The sequence below is a fragment of the Apteryx rowi genome, unplaced genomic scaffold, assembly GCF_003343035.1.
Source record: "Apteryx rowi isolate R43461 unplaced genomic scaffold, aptRow1 scaffold_482, whole genome shotgun sequence".
Taxonomy (NCBI): Eukaryota; Metazoa; Chordata; class Aves; order Apterygiformes; family Apterygidae; genus Apteryx; species Apteryx rowi.
In genome coordinates, this window is record NW_020450741.1 from 575847 (window position 1) to 601621 (window position 25775).

The window sequence follows — 25775 nt, forward strand, 5'->3', positions numbered from 1 at the left end:
CGGCCCCCTCCCGGCGGCAGAGCCTGCTGCCCACTTGAGGCCTGGTGCGGCCTGTCTGCCCCAYGGCCATTTTGGGGGTGTTGCGCATCGCTCCCACGCGGACACACCCCGCCCCGCTGCCCCCCAACCTGAAGGGCTGCGGCCCTGGGAGCCGCTACCGCCATCGCTCCCATCCCCCTCCGGTAACCGTGCCCCTTCCTGGTTCCCGGGGCGCTGCCCCTTTAAGGCAACCGGGAAGGCGTCGCCGGGCGGGGCGTGGCCACTGCGCCTGCGCCGCGGCGCCGCGGCCCGCGGGGAGAAGGGCGCGCGCGCGGATTGGGCGGGGCGCGCCTCCCGCGGCCCCTCCCCCGCCGCGGGCGTCACGTGACTCGGCGGCGGCTCCCGGCGCGGTGGACGCTGGAGGCCAAGATGGCGGCGGAGCTGGTGGAGGCGAAAGTGAGTGAGCGTCCCCCCCCCTTCCCCCGCCTTTCTTCCCGCCGCTGTCGACCGGGGCTGGGCGAGGGGGGCGGCGGCGGCGGCTCCCGGCGGGGGATGGTGGTGAGGAGGGCGGCACGGCGGCGAGAGCCGGGGGGGCGGCACCCCCGGGACCGGCCCCCCCCACTTTACCTCAGGAGCCGCCCGCCCCCGGCCCCGCCCCGGCCTCCTGGGCCCGGCCACGGCCCCCCTGCCGGGCGCAGAACCCCTTCCCTGGCCCGGCCTGGCGCCGCTCGCAGCCCCGCGGGGCCCGGCGGGTCCGAGCCTGCCCCTGGGGGCTCCCCCCGCGGCCGGGGCCGCGCTGTGTTCTGCTCTTCCTATTAATTACGAGTAATTAATTAAGGCAGGTGGCTTCCCCCGCCCGTCTCTGCGGGGCTCCTTCCTCTCGGCCGCTGGGCTCCCTCCCCCCCACCCCCGCAGCGGAGGGCCCCGGCGCCTCGTGCCCGCCGGGGCGCGGAGTGGGGGGCGCGGAGTGGGGGGCGCGGAGCTGTCCAGCCGCCCGCGGGCGGGCGCGCTCGGGGCTGGAGCCGCCGCTGCCCCCTCCCTGAGGCCGCGGGGGCCGGTCGTGCGACGGCTCCGGCTGATGATGGGGGGAGCCCACGGAAAGCAGAGCGTGGAAGTGGGAAACGAGCAGTGTCCAGGGCTGAAGGTATCCAGGTGAAAGCTCCCCCCTTAATTCTACATGTCATGGAGGCTCCAGGATACATCTGAGGCACTTCTGAATGAAACATTTTTGAAGCAAGCATACCTTAAGTTGTATCGTACTTCTGAAGCGTCCTGTGCACCACAGCAGGCCTCCTGCAGAAAGGATGTTCAGCAGGAGAGGACTCAGTCTCCGCTTTATTATTATTTTCTTCCCCTCTCTGAGTCCCAATTCACTGTTCTCACCTTGGTTATGGGAATTCTCTGTTTTGCTCTGTCAGTGTGCAGTGGCGCAGAGGAACGACTCGCTGCACTTGAGCAGGCTTCGCACAACGGTGTCATGGTGAAGCTGGCGCTAAGGGTGTTTACTGAGTGACTTCAACGCATGGAAATTGTTTTTAGCACCTGCAGGGTTAGCTAATAAGTAAGGATGTGGCTGGATGGTTGCAAAAATAAGATGTGGAGAGTCTATTTTAAGAGTTGCTGTGGTCTCTGCTCTCGCTAGTATTTGGCATCTTTCATTGTTATTGTGAGCTGAGCCCAGGACTCTTCTGGAGGAGGTGCATTTCCCAGACTTCATCAGTTGCCTCCTTATCAGATGTTTGAGCGACACACTCCATGTCGCTCAGATGCAAGGCTTCCTCAGGGGGAGGATCTGACTTTAAATTTAGCATTAAATAACCTCAGTAGTTAATGTGATCTAAGTACCACTTGTATGGTTATGCAGTTCTAAGCTTCAGTGATACATTTTTCTATGTATGAAGCTAACTTGTTCTGCTGTTACTGGTCAAATCTGATCACCCTTCTAGGTCTTAAATCCTTCTAACTGTAAACTGTGGAAAACTATTGGGTCAAACTCCACTTTATGTACCTAAGGTCCCAAATGAGCAGTGGTGTAGAAGCAGTGAGTGTAGGAATATCTGTCTGCTGCGCTCATGTGACTTCCCCGTTACTGTACAACTGAAGCGCTTCACAGCCTTACTGTGGTTATCTTTGCAAATATGCTGTTTATCCTTGAAGTGCTTCTGAGAGGCCAATGCACTCTCCATTTTGTAGATAGAGGAAACAGAGACACAGAAACTGAACTTGTCCAGGATCACGCAGGTGGTATCTAGCAAAGCAGTGAAGTGAATCCAGATCTCCTGAATCCTGACGTTCTAGCAATTAAACATCCTTTCTCTCCTCTTTAAAGTTACTTGCCTTTTTCTCACATCAAAGGTATTCTGGGACGCATCACAGCTACCAAAAATCTTAACTACAACCAGTGACATTTGTGTGAAGTTCTTTAACATCTTTTGGGTTTCCAGATTAAATGACAGATTTCATGAAAAGAGAGAAAATAAAATGACATTCTTTCTGTAGTCTAATTCCCACACGGGCAAATGTGGCTGTAAAATGTTTCTGGGCTAAACAGTAGCTTTAAAAAAAACTAGTTCATCCTTTTTTTTTTTTTTTCTAGGAAATTGTAAGACTACTATTTTAACTTTCACAGAAATCTGACTTTTATGCATTTTTTAATATAATCAACAAACAAGTGAAGGGTAGGTTGGGGAAAAGAGACCTATTGGATCTCTGCTCCTACTCTTTGCTGTGGCACAGTTGGGAATTCTTCTTGAAATTCTGAAATTTCCCACAAACCAGGAAGGGCACTGAGGAAATAAATGTATGTCTATTAAGTAYATTSTCATGCAGCTTGCATTTTTTAAAAAAAAATGTACTTTATAAGCCTGCCTTGTCCATTCAAAAAGCTGCTTTGCCATACGAGAGAACTGAAACATCAGTCTGACCAGACTCTAGCATTAGTTCTAATTGAAATAATTTCTAGTTCTTAATTCAGTGGAAAGGCGCCTTATCATATAGTATGGTCTTTGAATCCACTGACAAGTTATGGGCCTTTTGAGTTTCCACAGCAGCAAGAGAGTGAATTTGTGAAGACAGAGATAGTTTTACTGCTTATCAAAACATTGAAATCAATAGTACTAGAGCAAGAGGAAAAGCAGCTACTGGCTGTAATCATGGGAGAATGCTTGGCAAAGCCCCCAGATGGAGTCTGGAGGCATTGTTCTCATGGGAACATCCTTCTCCCTCTTTAATAGTCTTATAGTCTTTTAATATCACTCCATAGCCTAAAATATCTGATACTTTTTAAAAAGCCCTGCCTATGTAGGAAGAGTTGGGGATTTTTTTTGCACATGCAGACCATATCTAGGTGCACTGAAATGCAGTACAAAGAATCCTAAAGGATTGGCACCCCCAGTTCCCTGAAATGTCATCCATCCTCCAGCTCACATTCATTTTCCACCTTTGCCTTACGCTAATAATATTTTAGATTAAGCTTTTAATGTAACGCTCTTACCCGAAGATGCGTTAGAAGTCAGGATGCTTTGAGCCTCTGCATGGTGAAGGGGTTAATATATACTGTACTGTGTGGGGCAGACTGTTTTAAGTGTTTTTCCTTTGTGGTCACTATTGCTTCTAGTAGAATTACATTCAGGATGTTTAGTAGTCATCACAGATGATTTTGGATCAACTCAGTGACCATCCGGTGTCATTTCTCTGATTTGGGTGAATTAGTTGATTTTTCAATTGATGATCTCCTTTGTATTTGCTTTGCTCAAACAAGTACCTAATAAATGGAATGTTGATCAGATGCATAACAGCTAATTTGAACAGAAGGCTTGGTATTGTTCTTATACTGGATTTTTAGTTTTTTGGATTCTATATATAGAATCCATATATATAGATTATCCATATATATAGAATAGTATAGTGAGAACTGATACTTTCTCTTTACAACTATAAGAACATTTTAAATCTTTTATTCCCTAGAACATGGTGATGAGTTTCCGAGTCTCAGATCTTCAGATGTTGCTGGGTTTTGTTGGCAGGAGTAAAAGTGGACTTAAACATGAACTAGTCACCAGAGCATTGCAATTGGTTCAATTTGACTGTAGCCCTGAAGTTTTCAAGAAGATCAAAGAGCTCTATGAGACTCGCTATGCCAAGAAGAGCTCTGAACCAGGGCAGCCCCAGCCGCAGCAGCACCGGTCTCCTGAGGCACTCTCCATACATTCTTCATTTGACCGTGGGAGCACTGTTGCTAGGACTTCTATCTCAACTACTAATATTGACTATCCTGCGCTCTATGGGAAATACCTTAACGGACTGGGAAGGTTGCCACCCAAAGTTGTAAAGCCTGAAGTTCGGCTGGTGAAACTTCCCTTCTATACGACCCTGGATGAACTGTTGAAGCCAACAGAATTAGGTGAGTTTTCCCGTATTCTGGTGCTCTTCTGCTGTAAGTGGTCTGGGAAAGAAAACTGAAATAGATAATAAGTGTTGAAAAGATGGCAGTATTTTCAAGGATCAGTAAAACTGTGTGACAGAAGGAGAAACAGTGATTTGTGTTGTGATGGATATCTTCCCCCTTCCTCCCAGATGCTTTAAGCATGGAGTAGAATATTCTTATCTGTTTTCCCCCTTGCCTTAGAACACAAAGGTGGTCACTTTGGTTGTAATTTGAAAGCCTGTCTTGTTTGGCTGTAGCTTTCATATCCTTCATTGGAAATGCTGCCATGTAACATTGCAGTCCTGTGCTGTGAATCATAATCTGTTTCCTTCTCCCTAATGTAGCAGTGTATCGATGAAACTCTTTCTTTCTGTGTTGGCGTTGCACCTGTGCTAGGCAAATATGCTGGCACATTCTACACTAATGCTGTTTTTCGGTGCTTAACATACCTAATCTAAAGCCTCCTGCGGATGAAAGAAGGTGGTACACATATCAAAGAGTATTTCTGGCGTTTTTTCTTATGCTTGTCACAATTGTTGGTGCATGATACCATGTATTTTAAGGAACAACTAGGAAAATTTGAAAACTGGAAGAAACACTTTCTTCCACTTTGGGTCTAGAAGTCTGACTTTTCATTGTTTCAGTTCTGAGCCAAGAAGAGTATTGTCACTGAGATTAGATGTAATGTTCTTGTAGTGAAGATATTATATACAGAGGGGAAGTATCATTGTATGGTGTTCAGCCTCAGTGGCTCATAAAGCAAATATGGTAATACCAGGCCTCACTATTAAGTGAACCTAGAACTTGGGAAGCTGATCTTTCTTTGCTGAAAAAGCATGTTTCTGATGTGCCTGAGGACTGAAAAAAACTGTCATAGATGAAGATAATCGCATCTTATGTCTGTGCAGGTGCATGAAGGGCTGCAGTGTTGGATCATGTTAGAAATTTGAATAAAGAGGTGTGCAGTGGCTATTGCTGCCTGGTGTTATCAGGGTAGACAAGTGTTTGGGATTTGTTGACAGTGATCTGAGCTTTTGTGCAATTTGTCTGACCACAACTCAGAAATTCTTAAAGCTGTCCTCTTTATATCAGTGGAACATACATTTTTCAGAACAGGAAATGGCCATCTGGTCCAGTGTGCCTGCACTCATAATTTTTTAATTCCATCTTTCTGCTTTTTCATTAGAACTTTTCGTTCTCTTCTGCCTTCATGGGCTAGTCTGGATATCTCTTGAGCTCATTTATATCCTTTCTTAGTTGTCTTCCCTAATAATTTTTTCCATATGTTTATTATCCTTTTTATCCTTTGTGCATAGCACTGCATGACTTTCCCTGTTTACACCTATTTCTGTGCTGATGGCTTCAGGGTGGCTCACCAGTATGTTTAAAAAAAGAAAATACAACGAATTTGTTATTTGATATGTATATAACTTTTGTCTGCATTTGGAGGCAGCAAATGTCTTAATACTGCGACCATTTAAACAGTCATGGGGTAACTGCCACTGTAAAACTCAAATTATTTTAAATACCGTTGCTTGGGGAATAGGTTAATTCAGCCTTGAATGCGGAGTGGCATTTGTCAGTCAAAAATGCAAATGGAGTATTTTGAAAAAAAATAAATTTAAGAGGTGGAAACATCTAGAGATGGGAGAGGAGCAGGGATGTACTTACTGTGATTAATAGATTTTATTGAAGGTTGACATTAAATTTTCTACATGAGATCAGAACTGAGGTCTCATTAAATTTAGTATCTAGGCTCTATGTTAGCTGACACTTCCCTCGGGTCAGCTTGTTCCCTAAAGCATATTTGACTAATTTTCCCTTTCGATGAGAGCATTTTCTGCTTAACTTTTGGGGACTGGTGCTGAGGAGCTGGGTGTTGAACAGATGTTCAGTCTTCGTTGTCCCAGTCGACTGTTCAGAATCTAAAGACATCTTTTACACTTGTTTCATTTTCCCAACTCGGTGGTCAGCAACGATAATTCCTTCTGCCTACGCTAATGTGAAGAAAGAAGCATTTGTGTCTCTGTACAACTGGGGCTATTTCAACACAGCGTGAATATCTGCTGCTCCCCATTCATGTTGCTAACTGGAACAGAACTACTAGGTGCCTCTGCTGAGATCTAGTTCTGGAATGACCTCTAAAATCAGGAGTTGTATTTGCATGGGGTTCTGCTTAGTGTGGAAGGATGAAAAACAAAGCACTCTGAGGGGAAAAATGGCGAGTTTTTCTGTAGGGAAGCTGTGCCCATCTACGCTTTGTTACACAGGAATTTACATTCTGTGTCTGGACCAAACATAAGCTCCTTGTGAACCTCAGAAACTTGTAATGTGGAAGTACCTGAAAGAGATTTGAGCTCTCAGATCTGTTTAAAAGTACCTAGCTGCTGTTGTAGCAGCACATTACCCTAGGCTACAAAAGTGGTATTTTAAGCATAAAGCTGTGATGGGAATAAGGGAAATGTAATTTATATGTTCCTGACTTCAATTGGAAGCATATTTGCTAATCAAAAGGCTCTCTTGCCTCTTTGAAATTATTGCCTTGAGAGCAAAGGTGAGGTGGGCGATGCCTAATTTGGTCTCTAGGCAAACAGATTCCCTGAAGAAGTGTCAGATTACTGTTAGACTTGTAGACAAAGGTGGTTTCAGCTAGAGCAAATAGGTTAGGTCCATTGTGAACCAGTTAATATCTCATATTTGGCCTGCACAATTTCAGACAATTTAAGTATTCAGTTTAGCCTCTGAGTTATCTACACAAGAACAGCTTCTGCAACAGTTTTCTGGGTTGGTTTAAGGATGTCAGCATGAAAGAATTCTTCTAATTTACTTAAATCATCACAGTTCTCTTGGGTAGATAAGGCTTAAAACTAAGATTGATCAGATGCCTTTTTAGAGGGAATGAATACTAATATCTTTTATGCATTGTATTTCAAGTAAGTAGCTAAGAAACAGAGCATTTATGGGAGCTCTGTAGTTGTAGTGCCTGCACACCTAACTGGTAAGTGTACTTATCTGCTGGCACCTCTTTAGGTAAAGCAGCATAAATATAGTTTTTGACGGTAATAGTGTGCTGCAAGAAATGCTGTCTGATTTTATTTTATTTTATTTATTTTTCCTGAATATTAGCTGTGACAGCCTGTACTTTCTGTAGATATTGAGGCTTCTGGTCTTCTCTTGGAGGCATGCCAAAGAGATCTTGTGGTACAGCTGTGGGAGCAGAAGGCCACATAGTCTGGGAGGTCCTGCCACTGTCAGTGTAAACAGTATTTGTTTGGTTTAAACCTTTTGATAATACCTGCCTTGCAGTGGCGTTGCTACGCTTCAATTATGTTTAAGTAGTAAAACTCCCACTATATCCCCCCCGTGCTCGCCCTTTGAAGATCGAGTTCAGTTGCTGTAAACAGGTGGCCTGCTTTTGCGGCTAAGGCAACTGCGTTCCCTTGACTGTAAGGCAACGCCGGTGCGTTGGGCAATCTCCAAGGAATCCCAACAAAAGCATGCTTTCAAACTGTTGACGTAGCCAACTAAACAAACTGTAGTTGTGTGTTAAAATGAATGCTTCTGCCATTTACAAAAATTAAAGATGTAATATGATCAGTTTGCCCCTTCTCTCCGAGCCCAGCAGGAACACAAATGCCCTTCAATCTAGTCAGAACAGTTCCAATAGCCAAGAAGGAAAAAAATGTGCATTGTGTTGTGTCTCGATGTGGACTGCTTTGGAGCTGGAGGGATGTGAATGAGGTCTCACGACAGCTCCTCGACCCGACAAAAGCAGGCTGCCAGCAGCAGCTTCTCCCCTTTATCAGGGGATCTACCTTTGGGATCCCCTGCTGCTGTGATGACAATATAATCTCTATCCTGCGGGTATAAAACCTTGTGCAGGTTTGAGCAATAAGTATAATAGTGAGGAGGATTATTTAAAAAAGGGGGGGGGGCACACCTTGAGACAGGGAAACCTTAAAGCACTGAAATCAGTGTAGTCCTTACATTGCACGGCACAGTCTAGCCTGCTGGATCAAGAAGTGCAGATTAGGTTGGCTTCTCAGTGTGAGCATCCATCACAGCTACGTAGGCCTAGAATTTTGAGTATGGTTTGCCAAGTCCTTTGGGGTTTTAGAATTTTCGTGTGTTGGCTCATTCAGAGAACTGCTGATCAAGCTCAGTCTTAAAAATTGATTTCTTGCTGTTGTCAACTGTTAAAATAAATTGATCCCAGCAGCAGTTGTACAAGTCAAGAAACAGAGACTTGTGTGCGAAGGAGGCATCTGTCTTGGAGAAGGGCTGAAACTCGCTTGTCTAATATATTTAGCTTTAAAATCCTAATAATTTTTCCTGGCTGTTTAGCAAAGGAATGGCTAGCTGAGTAGATACCAAAGAGTGTACCTACTGGAGTTTCGGCTTATTTTCCAGAATTAAGGTCTTGAAGGAAAATTGGGTCATTGCTCAGCTCTCTCTGAGAGTTTTTCTCTCAGTTTTTTGGAGAACGTTCTCTTGCACTTTTCTCTGAAGCATCCAATTCTGATCCCTTTTGGCAGCAAGATATGCATGGACATATACTGAGTCTGTCTAGCGGTCTCGTATCCTTTGGATTTTGTTTTCCCTTCAGCTGTGTGGGGGTTTTTTGTGAGCATAGTTGAGAAGCACCTCTCAATTCTTACCTGGAAAAGATACTCTGTTACTTGGGTCTTTCACGGGCGAGAAATAAAGAAACCGGGGAGCATGTGCTGCTGCTACTCATTTCTTTTTACTTCAGGTAAAAAGAAAAGAGTTGTTAACTAAGTATTTGTAGGAAAAATGTTTGCATTTGACTATTTTTGCTTTTCCTGTAACATTGGTTGTACAAATTGTGTAGTGTTGTTCACAGCAATAGTGGGTGCTCCGGGAGTGCTGTCTCCAAACTTACCATCGTATTCTGTACCTGATAGCAGCGGTATTTCAGTTGTTTTATGAAGAAAGTTGCAGTACTTGTCCTTGGTATTGTCCTTTGGTATGTGATCGAAGTGAAGAAATTACATATTTTGAAATTCATGGTGTACTAGTTCTGATGTTAGCAAACTTTGCTGGAGAGGTGATTGCAAATTTGTTGGGTAGCTAGCAGGGTTTGGCTTCCATTGCTGATGGCATCCTCTAACGGTGCTAGATAGTTCTGCAGGCAGCGCTCTTCGGATGGCCAGCTGCCTTTTTTGTAAAGGAAGAGGGAGCTTTTGCAGAGAGAACTGATACAAATGGTGGTTTTTTTTAAAAAATCTTTTTGTTTTTCCTAACAGAGTTGCTTTGCTTTTGCATAACTAGCCCATCAGGAGGACAGTGTGTCTACAGGCAGTCATTTAAGCAATGATATTAACATGATTTCTATTTTTTATTATTAGAAAGTGATGAATGATACATTCTTTAGGAAATGCTTTACTACTTGATGGTTGTTTTGGTCGAGAGGTATTTCAATGGAAACTGTAATTCAATTAAAGTGCATAAAGACATCTTAAATTTTTTTTTCCACTTTACAAAAACCCTTTCTGCCTTTTTAAAGCTGAATTATCAAAGGGAAGTATCTGTAGTCAGTGAATCAGTTTGTCACTACGTCTTTTAAGATCTTAGAGCTGCTGAGGTTTTATCCTTCCTTCATCTCATTTTTATCCATACACAGGAAAACATATTTTCCTACTTCTCAAATTCTGATATTTTGTCTTTGAATAAGCTAGTAATTAAAGTGATGCAAAAAATTCGTATTCTTGCTAAAAAGACAAAAAGCTGTTTTGTTACTTCCTGTTCTGTATTTTTTTTCCAGTGAGGTTCACCAGCTCAGAGCCCTGACTTCAGTTGGAAATGCGCACTGATAATAAATTTAGCATCTTTGAATTTAGTAGGAGGTACTAAGCAGAAGTCTTAACATAAGTTTTTCTAAATCTCAAGCTCAATTTTAACCATGTTTGTAAATGTGTTTGATCTTAAAACAAAATTGTGAATGGATAAAAGGCTAATTAATACTGGATTTGCAGTTAACCATTTCTGAAAGTGGACTGCTGCAACACCCTACCTATAAGTGCGCCATCATCCTTCTGTGTTTGTAAATAATGTTTTTCCTCTCTTTGAGCTGTTTTTTGTGATGCTATTTTTATTATCTAAGCTGATCTTTTTTTAGTTGTTTCCTTCCTTTCCTTTCCTTTCCTTTCCTCTGTTCTTATGCTTTCTCTGAGTTATAGTCTCCATGCTGTGATGCCGCTTGCGCGTTCTTATGTGAAAATGTTCTTGTTGGCTCATTAATTATTTGCAGGGGCGGGGGAAGCAGGGCCAAATCCGCTGTGTATTATTAGTCTGCTAGCTAACAAAACAGGCAAGCAACAAATGAGCAGTGTTGTAATCAACAGCGCATTTACCAAACCTTAGTTTATTATCTTTTTGGGAGAATGTATAATGTTTGGAGTTCTCATGCAATGGTTCTTTAGCTGTATGGAAGCAAATTCCAATACTATGAAACTTGGAAATAACCATAGCTTAAACCATAAAAATTCACCTTAACACTTACAGTGCTTAACACTGTAAGAAGAACTAGATGTTATCAATTTGCCGTCAGTTTGATGCAGTCTTTTTTTTTTTTCTTTCTTTTTCTTTTTTTTCTTTCCTGTTCAGTTCCACAGAATAATGAGAAGCTTCAGGAAAGTCCGTGTATTTTTGCATTGACACCAAGACAAGTGGAGTTGATCAGAAATTCCAGGTACTTCTCATTGTGTATTAACAGTTTAAGAAATTGTAGCTGTGCAATTCCTCTGTGTTCCCTCTCTGTAGGAGCTTTTGTTCTCTGCATGGAAACAGCATGTTTGAGGACAGTAGCAGACATACCGGCTTCATGTCAGAAGTAGCCTTTTTTTTGGATACAGTTCTACCTACCTAACTCTCTCGGTTTCACTTCTGCTACTCCTATAATCTTTTATTTGAATAGTACACCTGGTCAGGAAAAACAGCATGAAATTGTTGATGAGCTAAATTCTTTGTTGAGCTCATGTCGTGAATATTTGCAGATTTTTCTTTGCATCAAAAGTTCAAAAGCTAAACGTGTAATGCTGTTTGCCTCTGAAAGAAAGCTTCCTTCTTGAAAGGGATACTATAGTAACTACATAAGCAAACATCTTGCACCGATTAGGATTTACCATGACCTCTGTCATGACGTAACTTTTGATTCAAACAATGAATGTGTGAAAGATGTCAGCGCAGGCAGTAAAGCTTCCTCTTTGCTGAACTGTTGCTTTGGCCCTCGCTGCCAGGAAAGGACAATGATGCCAAAGAGATCCTCCAAAACTAAGTGCAAAACCTTTATTTAAAAAGAGAAAACCCTCTAAACAGTGAATTGTACTGTTATTGTAGAATCAGAAGGAGGGATTTGTTTCTTGAATTTGAAGTGCTTGATTACTGTTGTGATCCCAGTAGGTCAGCAGAGGCAGTGGAAGAGAAGCTGAAGACTTAACAGAAAGGAAATGATATACCACAGAAGTCTTTTAGGGTGATAAAAGACTACATATGTTACCTCTGATTCTCAGTTCTGTCTTTCTCCCATATATCTGGTTTTATGAGAAAACTTTCACTGTCAGTAATATGACTTAAATATAGTAATTTCATAGCATGGGTTTCAATGAGTGCTTTGCTTGTCTAGAACAATCACTCAATGTAGGTCCATCTTCCTCCACTTCTTGTGGGTAGTATCCAAATATGTTCCACACAGTTTCTAAAACTGCCGGAGCAGCTCTCTTCTGTCAGTTGAACTGAGGCTCTGCCCCATCCACCTGCCCCCCAGATTAAAGCAATTATATTAAAACACAGAATTGGACTATGAGACATTTCCAGAGGTAAATCAAGGCTAAATTTGTTTTTTTTTCTATTGTTTTGCATCCTGTGCAGAAATTAGAGTAGGTTTGTACCTGCGTATCAAGTCTTCTGATAAAATATCCTTGCTCTGAAATGTAGCTTTTCTGAAATCGGCTGTAATCCTGTTTGTTATGAATAGTACTACTCTGAGCTAGCAATATTAACAGTTGTTCTGCTGGTGCTATAATACTTGGATTCCTTGGTTTGCATGAACAGCTTCAGTTAAATAATTAAACAAAGAGAGTCTTGAAGGAACACTGTCTGATAGTTCTGGCCTTAAAACCTAGATTTTATTGGGGGAGAGGAATTAAATGCTTATAAATTAGAGAAAAGATGCCAGGCAAGTTGATATCTTCCCCCAGCACTTTTACAGCTTTGAAAACTGATGTCTGCAGAGTGAATTGTACAATGTAAATAAAACTCCAGAAAATAATTCTTGTTTTTTTTACATAACTTTGTTTCTTCTCTAATCTATTAGGGAGTTGCAACCTGGTGTGAAATCGGTTCAGGTTGTGCTAAGGTAAGTCTGAGCATGAGATTAATTAAACCCACAAGGTGCAAAACAGGGGAGAAGGGAAGGCACTAGCAAAAGATGGTAAAGGTTTCAGTGTGTTTTTTATTAGCTACAAAGATGACTTACTGTAAGTAGTTCATTTGCAGGCTTAACGCAAGCATCTTAAATTTTACTTTCTAACCTCTTTCTCCATGTAGCACTTCAGTTAGAGACGTAATAGAAAACAGCAGAGTGTCAGATTCTGCTGTCAGATCTGGGAGAGTTGAGTAGAATTGGCTTTGGTTTGACCAGAGGAGGGAGCATGGGTTGGTGTGCTGATGGCTCGTTACTGGTAGCTGTTGATGAGCAGAGAGCTTTGAACATGCAAAAAGCATAGGGTTATTAAGAGATGAATTGTTTCTTTCCAGGATCTGCTACACAGACACTAGTTCTCCTCAGGAGGATCAGTATCCCCCAAACATTGCAGTGAAAGTGAATCACAGTTACTGCTCAGTACCGGTAAGTCAGCTCAGCCAGGAAGCGTAACATTACAGCTTTGGAAGGACTTGTGTCATATAAATGGAAGCCGTTTCTCTGATGAATGCAAACAAGAAGCCAGAGTATAAAAGCATACTACTTAGTTTCAAGCTATTTTTCTAATGGATTAGATGTGGTGTTAAACTGTTCTTGCAAAAAGACTTGCTCCCTTTCACTCTGTATTTGGTCCAACTGTTCTGCTCCCTTCTACCCTCCCTCTTTCAAATTGTGGGTGAGTAGAATTTTGCGAAGCTGATGAATAGATGTTCTTCATAGCAGCATCTTCAATAAAATCTTAAATAAATAAAAAATCTTTCTGCCTTAGGGCTACTATCCATCAAACAAACCTGGAGTGGAACCTAAAAGGCCCTGTCGTCCCATCAACCTCACCCATCTCATGTACTTGTCTGCAGCGACCAATCGCATCACTGTAACCTGGGGGAATTATGGAAAGGTATGTGCCGAAGGACATCGCGCAGAACTGCACAAACAAGTGCAAGAGGGCAGCCTCGCTCATTCTTTCCCTTCCTTCTCTCAATAGAGTTATTCCGTGGGGCTGTACTTAGTGCGGCAGATGACCTCAGCGGAGCTGCTGCAGAGGTTGAAAACCATTGGGATCAAGCATCCAGAACTCTGCAAAGCACTTGGTGAGTATGTCTGCTTGTGAGATGACTAGGGGAGGTTCACTGTATATCTGTCAGACCACAGCATTCCTTAATAATCAGGCTACTAGAAATTTATGTGGAAACAGCTGCCAAATTTCATGCAGTTTCTCTTCTCCAGTTCTATAAAAACACTTATATCTGCACAGACTCACTAAGCTGTATATTAATTGTGTGAAATTACCCCAAATCTGTGTGCAAGTGCAGCACTTCTGTGGAGCATGTTTCTTGTGACTCTGCAGAAGCTCTGAATCACTTAGTTGGATTTAGAATTTGTCCCCAGGTTGTATCGTGGTGAGTGCTGCTGAAGGCCAGTGTCATTCTGACGCGAATGGCTTCATGCCTTCACCTGAGTAATTACGAGCTGACAAACATTACCACAGCACCTCGGCCTTGACCCACACTATTTCCAAAGGAGATTTCTGGAGCAAGGGATCCTGGTGAAAATGTCCTGCTGCCCAAACCCCTGTGAATCATGGGGGCTGGGAGTGGGATTTCACCACCAGCACTTTCATATGCCTTGAGACCTTCAGAGAAGAGATGATCCCGAAAGATGCTTATCCTAGACCACTCAGGTAAATCATTGTGACATGAGGCAAATGTTATTGTAAATGTGAGGGGAAATTACCTTTCCAAGACAGAGTTTGACTTGCAGTTCCCAAGAGACTGGAGGATTTCCTTCCAGTTACTTAATGTTACTGGAGAGAGTGCTTTTAGTTCTCTGATGCAGAACCAAACACTAACACTGTGGATCATGATTGTCTTTGAAATGTGCTGCTCAGGCCACAGGCGACTCTTACCAGGTGTAAGAAACAACTTGAAGACAGGTTGTAGCTTATAGGGGAGATGTTAATTCAGGCATGTCAAGTCTTCAGATTTCTAACTGAAGAGAACACCCATATTGTGGGGCATGCTGCTATTTCAGCCAAACTGTATCTTCACGTGCATAAGTGCAGCATTTCTGCAGCGCATGCTGAGCACTTCTAGATCTGTATGCCAAACCAAATAGAGCGTTCATGGCAGTCTGACCATATTAGACCGCTCTGACAGTCAGCACTCATCTACTGACATAACAAAAAATTCCACTCGTTAAATATCCACCGTTCTCAGAAGCCAGAAGCATTGGATGGGCTCCCCTTTTTGCTCTTCACTAGAACTTTAAGTGAACTGAGCAGATGCTGGGTTTTGAGTTGTCATAAACTGCAGAGGATCTTGTCGTTCTTTGCCCCTATACTCTTCACTCTTCTTGGAACCAGACTGAACAGTATATGCTGTTCCCTTCAAAGTGAGCGCTTGCAGGATGGTTTCCCAAACTGGGGGCAGCAGGCAGAGGTTCTGAAAGTAGCTTTCCTCCCCTTTGCCAGCTGGTAACAAGTGTGTGCCTCCAATTCTACTGAGTTAGATAACTGACAGCTTTGGCTGAACTTAGGGGCAGAGATGAGCTGCATTTGGTGAGCTTAAATTTAACCAAATAGGAAGATGATCTTGTTCTGTTTCTTTCGGCCTGTTACTTTTTGGAAGTTGTTTGGACATTTGAAACTGGCAAGCCCAAATAGCTTGTAAACTTTGCTGTTATAGCTCTAGTCTCTTCTGGAAGTGGTTCCACATTCTGATCGTTGTAATATCCCTCAGTGCATACTAAAGCTACCCTTTGACTTTGGCTGCATCTCGGGGCTGACTCATCTTCCTTTGCATATGCTTCTGTTGACTTTAGTAGGAACATTGTCTGGAAACAGAGCTGCTTATGTACATAGCTGTGAATCTAAGAGCAAGCTTAAGACAGCTTGATTATAATCAGGAGATCCTAGGAAAAGCCCGTTTTTTCTTCCAAGGAGTCACAGTAACTGATGCACAGAGAATGCTCTTACAAAAAACTTTGTGAAAATTAAGCTTGGCTGAAAAGTGTTCTCATGTGAATAAAACAACACCGAATCTTGGAATCTCATGGGAATTTCTCATCTGAGAAGTCACTCTCTAATTCAAGCTGTATGTTGCAAAACTGCATGCATGTTCATTGTCTGGAGACATCTTGTTATGATCTGAAAAGGTCAAAATAAATGGTTGACTTGCTCCAAAAGAAAACGGTGATGGAAGTGTCATAGGCCTTTCCAGACAGCAGTGCTAGCAGCAGCTATTCTGTAGGAGTTGTTTAGTAGTTTAAAGCTAACTTCCTGTGTTAATTCTGCACCTTGAGGAGGGACCTTCACTTGTGGGACCTGCACATCTGCTCTTGTTCCTGATTTTCCTGCAAGCCCCTCTGACTTTTCATTCCAGGATGTGGCAACAGGGACAGGGCTCCTTACCTCCTTTCTTCATGTCTGATTCTTTCCAAATACACTGGCTCACTGCTTTTGACTATTTTTGCATGGCTGCCTTCCTGGCTTGCTCTTTGAGTTGTCTGCCCTGGTACCTCTGGGACTGTTTGTGGTTCCTGTGAAACAGGCTGCTGGGATAAATGAGCTGGCCAGCACATAAGCTGGAGAGTTACAGCCCAGTAGTGTTAGAGGAGGCTGGTTAATTTGATAGGGAAATGATGGGATATGGTTTCTTGCCAATTTGACTGTGTCCTGTGTTTGCTTGCTTTTGGGGGGGACTTCCTCTGAATCTCAGCAGGGTGGCAGAGGAGGTGACCCTGTCTTATTGCCACTGATCTCAGGAGGGAATATAATCCATCCTGCTTGTGCAGGACCAGATAAGCCTCAAACAACTTCACTTCAGAAGTCTATTGCTATGTGCTAGAGCTCTCTGTCCACTCTTTCCCTCTCCACCAGAACAATCTAATAAATAGCAGGAAGTCCAGGTATGTGGGTGTCTTAGCCTTTTCTGAACGGTGATGATGACAGTTACCCCCCAGCTGGATGCCTCAGTATAACATTAACATGAAAAAGACAATCAGCAGTGTGGTCTCCTCTATGTACTCCAGCTGTTTAGCCTGGAGTTTGTAAAACAGAGGAAGAAAGGTCATCTAAGAGAGCATTAACGGTGTAGCTAGTGGTTACCATGCACGCAGTGCTCTCTCCTCATCCCCACACCTTTGAAGTCCATCCCTTCTCCTTCATTTGGTCTGCCTGGACAAGGCAACCTGTGCTGTTTGCCTGGGAGAGCTGAGTCATTGGGAAGGGGGTCGAATGTGTGTGTTGAGTGGGGACTGTAAGAAAATGTGAGGTTCCTGGCTGACTTAAATATTCCAGCTGGCCTGTAGACCAGAGACTGCCTAATCATGCACAAGGTTTTCAGCTAGCTAAGCAACACAAGCTGTGTCTCAGCCCTGGCGATGAGAAAACTCTACTGAGCTCTGCAGTCTAGTGTTCTCTGTTCAATTCAATGATGCTTTCTGTGTCTAATACAATTGCTTTCTCTCTCCTGTGTCCTCTGGCCCTGACTGGCAGAGTTTGTCATCTGCAGGGAAAGTGACTTGTACACAGTGAAGGGCTGTTGGTGAGCTCCTTGACCTGCGTTGCACATTGTTTCCAGATTTAAGTTTGGGTCTGTTAAATTTTTTTCCTCTCTACTCTTTTACTGCAGTAAAAGAGAAGTTACGCTTGGACCCAGACAGTGAAATTGCTACTACAGGTGTTCGTGTGTCTCTCATCTGTCCGGTAAGTCTTTGCAATATATTTTAGTCTGTTTTTACTGGAAAACCGTATTTTGCTCTCAGTCCGGTTTTGCAGGCTAACAAACCCTTTCTTGTATGTCAGACCTTTTTTGTTTAGGAGGAGAGCTGTCTGGTGATAACCTGGGTGGGGTTTATTGCTGATCTTCTGCTCTTTGGTCCAACAGCTGGTGAAGATGCGGCTGTCTGTCCCATGCCGGGCGGAGACCTGTGCACATCTGCAATGCTTTGATGCAGTCTTCTACCTACAGATGAATGAGAAAAAGCCCACATGGATGTGCCCTGTGTGTGACAAACCAGCACCCTATGACCAGTTAATAATTGACGGGTGAGTATATACACTCCTCTCTTCTCAACCCCTTCTTTTCTCTCCTGGGTTCAGGGTTGTCTTTTTGGTCTTTACGTCTGATTGAGGTCCGGCTCAAAACAAAGCCAGAAACAAATGTTCTGCTGGTGCACAGTATTCTAACTTAATTGTCTTAATGTGTTTGAGCAAGGCTTGACTGTTGGTCTGCTCTTCTCAATTCTCAGATTATGCTAAAGCATTTTGAGAATTGAGCATTTACTGCCTCGCTCTTTTCATCAGGCTGATGAACCCACACAACTAGCTGCGTTGGTTGACAGATGTCACGCTGCATGGAATAAACCCACTTTATAAGCACCCGATAAGGTGATTTTTTTTTTGGTAGGAAATGTCTTCCTGTTTTCTTGTTGATGTGAGCTGCTTAGCAGTTCGCAAGCAATTCTTGGCCCACGATCAGGGGGTCTTCTCTGCCAGCTATTAAAACAAACATCCTGAAACATCTAGCTCTCTGAGATGGAAGTATGAATGCAGTATTTGGATAAGATTTTTCTACAGTCTGTGCAATTGTTTCTGTACAATTTCTGTGGCCACTGTGAATATCTCAGTGTTAGGGATAGGATGGATGCATTAGTAGGGACTATTCCTGATGCCTATCAAAGAAAAACAGAGGGTCGGAATCCCATGGAGGGATAGAGTTAAGATGCTTTGGGGTATGTTGTCCAGGTTTGGGGGTTCTGTGGGTTTGCCTAGGCTCCTGAGGCCTCCAGCCCTGGTCTCCCCAGCGGCACCCAGCAGTGGCTGCTCCCTGCTGGCCAGTTGAACCCATGCAGTGGGAGACCCTGGGGTGCTCAGCATGGTCTGGGGGCACTGGTGCCCTTGTCAGGGCCTGGGGGCTCCTGGCTGTCCCCAAAATGGGGCATGTCAGGAGAGAACCAGCCTTTGGGACAGCTCTCTGAGCAAAGAGGGTCCCTGAAGGGCAGACCCTGAGGTTTTGTCCTAGCGGTGCGTTTGAGTCTGGCAGCCATCCTGGGGCTGCTTGCTGTTYCGTAGGGGGCTGGGAGGATGGAGCCAGACCAGCATCCCAATTCTCAGTGTTCCCAGCAAGGCAGCCCCTGCTGCTTCTGCATTAGAGATGTTCTATTTTTACTGTCTCAGTCTGAATTTGGCATAGTTGGAGTGGTGCAGTAAAAGTACAGGAGGGAACTGGAGCAAAGGAAATTCCAAAAAGCATTTGGACCAGTGTGAGGTGGGAATTGCATGCGTTCCCTGAGCCATGGCAAGTGTTCTCTGGCCACGAATTGGTGGAAGGTTGCTTTAGACTAGCCACTCAACCTGTCGGCTGGTTTTGAAGCCTTGTGGGGATGATGTTTCCCATATCTCCAGACTACAGTTGGTTTGCTGGGGCTTTTACCAAAGAGAACAGAGGGCTTACCATAAAGGAAGAGAGCTGGAGTGCTACAGTTTGGCAGCGTAAGAGTACTTTGGAGGTGATGTTGCTCATGCATCTGAGGCTTGATATAGAGCTTAAAAATGCAGCTGCTTCTCAAGAGGATTACTCTAAAATGGAAGATCTCCCTCTCTCTTTTGCCCACCTGGAAGGCAGGAGTCCTGTATGCAAACTGCAGAACTAGCTAGGCTGATGGCAGAGGCCACCTGAGGCATGCTAGGAAGCTGGCTACAATACTTGTTATCTCCAGAAACATGGGTTCTAGGGGCTGATCTTTAGAGAAGAGCTCAATACATTGCCTGGCTTTTGTCCAAGAGCAAAGGAAGGAACACAGAGTGAATTAATGTGAATGATGATCTCCACCCACCCCCAGATGAAGCTTTGTTGCCTAGAAATGCAGGGAGCCTGTTTTATGGGCTGGAATCACTGACATCCATAGTGGCACTAGCCCAGCCGACAGCAGCGCTGAGGACTGGTGGAGCAAGATGCACGGTTCTTGGCTTCCGGAAAATGATCTCCACCCTCATGGCTTGTATAATTGGCCTCTAATGGAGATTCCCTCAAATGCAGAGAGAGTTTAGAGAAATTGTTCAGGTGCATCCGGCTCCCTTGGCACATGACGCAGCTAAGTGAGCAGACGAGTCTCGGCCTGGGTGGTATATTCCCACCGCCGTGCTGATAGTACTCTGAGCATTGCTGCGTTCACAGGGACTGATTTGATCCAGTAGCTGTGGCTTTTTAGACTGTCTGAAACAGCCTAGGCATAGATAACCTGTTTGCTTTGTCCTCTGGCCAACAGCAACAGGAAAATCCAGTTCCTTTCAGATCTCTAACAAGGCTGCAGCAACTGAAGGGGAGAGTGCGAGGGGCTGGATTGTGGAACCTCCACAGGTCAGCAGAGAATGTGTCCCTCCTCAGAAGGAGGAGGAGGTCACTGGTGAAGGCTTGTAAATATGCGTCTCCGCTTTGCAGTGCTCGAGACCGGGTTTCAGTACTGGTTCTGTTGTATGAAGGTAGTCTTAAGACATCCCGAAAAGTAAGCTAAAGGGAAGCTGGCAGTCACAGCTGGATGTTAAGTTAGTCAAAAAAGGGGCGTAGGCTCCTAAGGAGGTAGTTGGCTGCTTGAGCCTAAGATCCTCTGGGCTTTGTAAGCTTTTCGGAATTGCAGCCTTGGTGGTTGCTCTGCTCAGTGACAGAACTGTCTGCAGAAACACATGTCCGACTTGAGCTGGGAGAAGCAGTGTCCAAAACAGAATCATGGGCCATTAATAGCTCTCTTGAGCTTCTAAGATTTTTGGTATCAGCTCTCTTTTATACTGAAAGGAAATGTTGTAGTCCAGAAGTGAATGAAGGCCTTGCAGAACTGTGATTCTAATAGCATTTCCAAATAAACATCCTCTGCAGATGGTGGGACATACCAGAATAAAGCAAGTGCCCAGTCTCTAAGGCATAATGAGCCAGAGTAAGGGCCTCATTCTTGTTAGACCCTCCACGATGAGAGAGGGCAGATGTTGAAGTATCTACACTGGGTGTATTTTCAGTGATGAACATGCTTTTCCTGCTGCAGGAGGCTGCATGTATTTTTTTTTTTTTTTCTTTGGTGACTGCTGTGGTGGCTTTGGGAATTCAAAATAGGAAGGAAGCGAAGTGCTGCTTATGGGATTGCTTATTTCTTAATGTATTAGGATATTTTGTCCTTTCCTAATGCCTTGTTATGAATGTACCTGCACCAGCCCTGACAGAGCTCTAGATGGGGCATCAGACAACTGTCTGGAAGTGGTACCACAGACTTGGGAAACTGGGTGAAGAGGCAAGACTGTCTTCTAATTGCACATAATTAAAATGTTAGTTCATGGTTTAGGTACGTTGTCAGAAAGGACTGGAGTGGTTTGCACTGTCCGAACCTGTACTTGTTTTATGGGAAATAAAACAAGCCCTTGACTGCAAAGGCTGTCTGTTTGGCAGCCTTCCGCTACCACCTTAAATGGCCCTAAAGTTAAGAGAAATTTGGTGAAGATCCAGGTTGATGGCCTGTCACTAAATGCACTCTGCTGATAGCCTCAAGGTTAATAGATGGCATCTTTTCTCCTGTCCAGGCTCCTGTCAAAGATACTGACAGAATGTGAAGATGCAGATGAAATAGAGTATCTGGTGGATGGCTCCTGGTGTCCCATTAGAGCTGAGAAAGAGCGGAGCTGCAGCCCTCAATGTCCAATATTAGTTCTAGGTGAGTATCTAGAGGGCTGAGGACTTTAAATGACTGTAGAAAATGTGCACACACTGCAAAACTGGAGGTCCCCAACTGGCTTGGGAAGAGCTGCCTCTGGATATCCCCTTCGTTTCCCCCTCTCTCCACTAATGAACAGCATCACCGGGATGCATCAGATCCCTACGGAAGAGGGTGATTGCTGTTGATGGGAAATTGGGTCCCTTGAATTGTGCTTCTGCGTAGTTTAACTCCGAATCCAAATGGGTCATTTAGCAAAGCTGGATTGTTTTCAGAGTGGCATCGAATCGTTTGTTGGCATTTGCACCTTTGGAATGAACTCTGAAATGTCTTCAGCAAGACCATCCTGGGACAGCACTGTACTTGTTCTGTGGGAAAAGAGGATTTTGACTATAAGGGTTGTCTGTTTGGCAGCCCGCGCAAGGTCAGATCTAGCAGTGGTGATTTTTACTGACAGAATTGGCAGGGTAGGCAGGTAACTTTCTGCTTTGGCTGAGCTGACTCCCCGTTCTTGGGCAGATACTTTCTAAGCAGGCAGCGCAGGTGCTATTGGGCATGGTAAGAGGCACTGACTGCAGAGAGGACCTCAGGTTTGCGGTGTGGGCTTGGTTTTAGGCAGCTGCTTGGGTGGAATTTGTTTCCTGCCACCCTTCTGTCAAGTACAGCGCAGCCATGAAAGACCAGGAGCGCTGGAGCATCCTCTAAGCTGGACATTAAGTGTCTTAATTAGGCCTTCCTCCCTCTTTCAGGTTCTTCAGATGTGAACGGGCTGTTGCCCACTCCTAACAGTAATGGTGAGAATGGCAAGGCCACTGCTGATGTTGTGGATTTAACACTGGACAGCTCATCATCGGAGGAAGAGGAGGAGGAAGATGAGGAAGAAGATGACGATGATGATGGACCCCAACCAAAACGACGCTGCTCTTATGAGAAAGGTTTAGTTTCTGCCTGCTGACTGCGGAAGCAGCTCTGAATCTCAGAATGGACAGACTTGAATACTCTGGTGCTTACTAAACTGGAGGAGGGGGAGAATGTCCTCTCCCACCTCATCTCCCTTCCTCCCTGATCTCCTTTGACTTTCCTATTCCAAGTTAACCATTAAAACGAGGAAAAAAAAATAAAAATAAAACCATTGAGCTGCTTCTTGGTTGGAAAACTACCCCACTCAAAGCCTGACCCTGAACCGGAGTCTGAAGTAAGGAAAGTGTCTTAAGCCAGGCAGTCAGAATCCACAGCTCGCTGGTCTCTGCTGCCGTTCACCAGTACGGTTTGAATCGGTGGAGTTCACCTGCAGATCTACAGGACATCTAACTCCGTGCATCTCCAAAGCTGTGTGCATTTTTATTGTCTTGTTAAATAACCATTCCTGATTATCTAAAGTTTTGCTGGACATGTGAGTGGGGAGGGTTGGGGGGGAGGGAGAGGGGTGGGTGGGCGAGGGAGGTTTGTATAACCCAGCAAGCATAGAGGGATTTTTAGGGGTGGGGATGGGGGGCACGGGGCGAAAGGGAAGAGACGTACGATTGGAATCGCACTGTTCTAGATAGGAGCTCAAGCAGCTCTGCACCTCATGTAAAGAGAAACGTTTTGAATCTTTTAACCTAATCTGAAGGTAATGTAGAAATTGTGCGTAGTGAATCATTTTAGTTGAGCAGAAGCCATGGGGAGGGTGGGGAGGGCTCGAACCACAAATCTGTTGTATTTTTGAAGTGCAATAACTTGGTGTTTTTGAAGACTAAAAGGGCTGCGCATCCCCTTTTCTTTGAGAAGGCTTTGTTTCTGGAGGCGGTGGCAGTGACCTGCAGGACAGCTGGACACCTGGCATGCGGGGAGGAGCGGGATGGGGTGCGAGGGATGCTTGGGCCTTCAAGAAAATGCCAGGTGGGGGAATCTCAGTTTCTAGCCAACTACCTCGGTAAACTCCAATTCAGGTTTCTTTCAGTCACGAACCAGTGCGCAGCCCATCACTGGCACTGCTGACGGCACTATTGTCAGGGTGTTGAGGACAGAGCCGAGGGACGATGCGTGGAGCCCCGTGACCACGTGTTAACAGCCTCTGGACTTTCCACTTCTCTGTTCAAGACTTTGGTCCCAGACCCAAAGCTACTGCTATGCTCTTGATGGCAAAATGTTGTTGCTTTTGAGTTTCCAAATGGTAACCTTTTGACTTTGTCTTAGAGAATTTTTGTAATTAACTTTGCCTAAGCAGCTCTGCTGTTCCCACTAAAGCCTCCGAAGTCTGTTTTGCTTTGGACCTTGCTGACTTTTCTCATCTGTAGATGAGAATAAATGTTGGAAGGAAGCTGGCCTGTGGCTCTGCCCCTTATCGTGCCCACGGGATGGGTGGAAAGCAGAGGGAACGGCCTTAGGGGAGCCCTGCTCACCAAACCCGAGGGGCGATGCCACAGCCAGGGCCACGTGAGTAGTGTTCAGCCACACCATACCGAGACCGCCTAGCTGCAGGCGAGGGGCGCTTGGTGTTGCGCAGGCTGGCCAGCCCCCACCCTGCGTCACGCACCGGCAGCCCAAACCCTCCCATACCCCTTCAGCCTCCTCCTCCTCCCCGGAGCCTGGGCCTGGAGGAGGAGGCAGCTGTTAGATGGCAGAACCAAAGTGATGGTGCTTTCCCAAGTACTCATCATGCATTTCAGAAAAAAGCAATGCATCGAATGACCCCATGTCAACTGAAAAGCCATCCAATTCCACCTTGAACTATTTTAAATCCTTGTTAGGGTCTTACCCCAAAGCATATAGGAAGAGAGCAAAAAAAAAAAAAAAGATCCTATCGATGCTGTAGAGCAGGAAGCTTAGACCTGGCATCTTTGGAGATTCCTGCTCCAAACCCTTCCCCGTGCCTCGTGCAGGGGGCGTACACCCCCAGCCCTCTCCAGCGGGCCACACGCGGGGGGGGGGGGGGGCTGCTCTGAAGCGCTGTGCCCCGGCGTGGGAGGGGACGGGACTCTGTGTCCCGCAGAACCCAGGCCATGAGCCCTTCCTGCCTATCTCATCTCTATTTTTGTCCTAGCAAACAAAAACTGAAGGCAAAAGGGGGGGAGGGGGGAAACACCCTTGTCTGTGTCCCCAGACCTTCCAGATGTCTCATGAAGCCGGTGCCAGCCAGGGGAGACTCGGAAACCTCGGAGGGGTTTCTGGCCGGCAGCGGCGTGCAAGGGGCTGGGGAAGGCAGAGCCGGGGCCGGGCCGCCAGGGAGGGAGGCAGCCCGCTCGCGTTTGCTCTTCCACTCTTTCCAGTCTTGCTCCCACAGAGTAACTCTTATTTGTATGGCATAGACTTTTCTTTTTGTGAGTAAGCAATATGTTTTCAGGTTTAAATGGGAGGCGGGAGGGGGGTTCAAGGAAAACAAAAAAATGGGTAGAGCTCAAAAAAAATTAAGTTTTACTGTATAAAGTTCTGTGGCTTGCATCCCCGGCTGCACAGTAGCTTTAGAGTCCAGTTTTTCTAATATTTGTATTCTAATTTAATTGCTTTTAAATTTTCCAGGCCAAGCCACTGTTTGGAAACATCATGCTTCTGTTACTGCTTTCTGTTTGAGTTGGCCAGCTCTTCCTGTACATATGTTTTTTCTTATATCCTGTTTTTTTCTTTTTGTAAAGAGAAGAGAAAAAACAAAAGAAAATTATTTTTCTTTCCCTCAGTACACATTCTTCAAAGTTCAAATTATAGTGTTTGTTAAATAAAAAGAAAGATTTACATTTAATTCCTAGCATCTCTGCTTGTTGGATTTCCCCTGGTGGCGGCGGCCCCAGCCCACAGGAGCTGCCTTCGTTCGGAGACGGAGGGCCGGGAGGAGCGGGATGCTCTGGCTTGGCTGTGCCAACCTCCGTGGGGCTTCGGCTGCGCATCGGCCTCGGCCCTGGGGGACGGTGGCGGGCGAAGGGTGGCTCCTGCCCTCTCCATAGCGGATGCCAGGGGTTAAACGGAGTCCGTCCTGGGGCTTGGTGTGAGCTTGGCTGGGGCTTGCGTTGCCCCTCTCCGTGGCACGGTCACTCTGGGAGCCGCCTCTGTCCCTTGCAGTGGGCTAAAATCTCACCTTAAAGCCGCATACTGAATTTAGAGGCTTTTTAGATATAGTTCTACTTAGTAATTTCTACAGATGGAGGTGAAGACAGCTCTGCAGGCAGGCTGGRGTGCGGGCGCTGTGCTCGGCAGGGTGGCAGCCTCCGAGCGATGGCTCCTTTGCTCCCATCTTGCTTTAACGTCTCTGTGCAA

General features: G+C 45.2%; 1 protein-coding gene across 3 annotated transcripts; it reads left to right on the forward strand.

Annotated features, from left to right (window-relative positions):
- Positions 1-315: 315 nt before the first annotated feature.
- On the forward strand, positions 316-25263 carry PIAS4 (protein inhibitor of activated STAT 4). Of its 3 annotated transcripts, XM_026078665.1 has the most exons (13): positions 316-435; positions 3946-4381; positions 11033-11117; positions 12741-12782; positions 13184-13274; positions 13618-13746; positions 13834-13939; positions 17480-17553; positions 17735-17895; positions 21415-21545; positions 22295-22938; positions 23488-23700; positions 25047-25263. In XM_026078665.1, exons 1-11 carry the CDS (start codon positions 409-411, stop codon positions 22498-22500), a joined length of 1488 nt encoding a protein of 495 aa, XP_025934450.1. In that variant the 5' UTR covers positions 316-408; the 3' UTR covers positions 22501-22938; positions 23488-23700; positions 25047-25263. The 3 variants fall into 3 exon arrangements, with proteins under 3 accessions (XP_025934450.1, XP_025934449.1, XP_025934451.1); XM_026078664.1 differs by having other exon boundaries at positions 23488-25263; XM_026078666.1 differs by lacking the exon at positions 316-435 and adding an exon at positions 1408-1540 and having other exon boundaries at positions 23488-25263.
- The last annotated feature ends 512 nt before the right edge of the window (positions 25264-25775 follow it).

What these genes read in the sequence shown, in the direction of transcription:
- PIAS4 (XM_026078664.1), top strand. Translation starts at nt 409, where the DNA reads ATGGCGGCGGAGCTGGTGGAGGCGAAA. An exon ending in CGGAGCTGGTGGAGGCGAAA is followed by an intron (nt 436 to 3,945) that starts GTGAGTGAGCGT and finishes TTTATTCCCTAG; the next exon opens with AACATGGTGATGAGTTTCCG. An exon ending in GTTGAAGCCAACAGAATTAG is followed by an intron (nt 4,382 to 11,032) that starts GTGAGTTTTCCC and finishes TTTCCTGTTCAG; the next exon opens with TTCCACAGAATAATGAGAAG.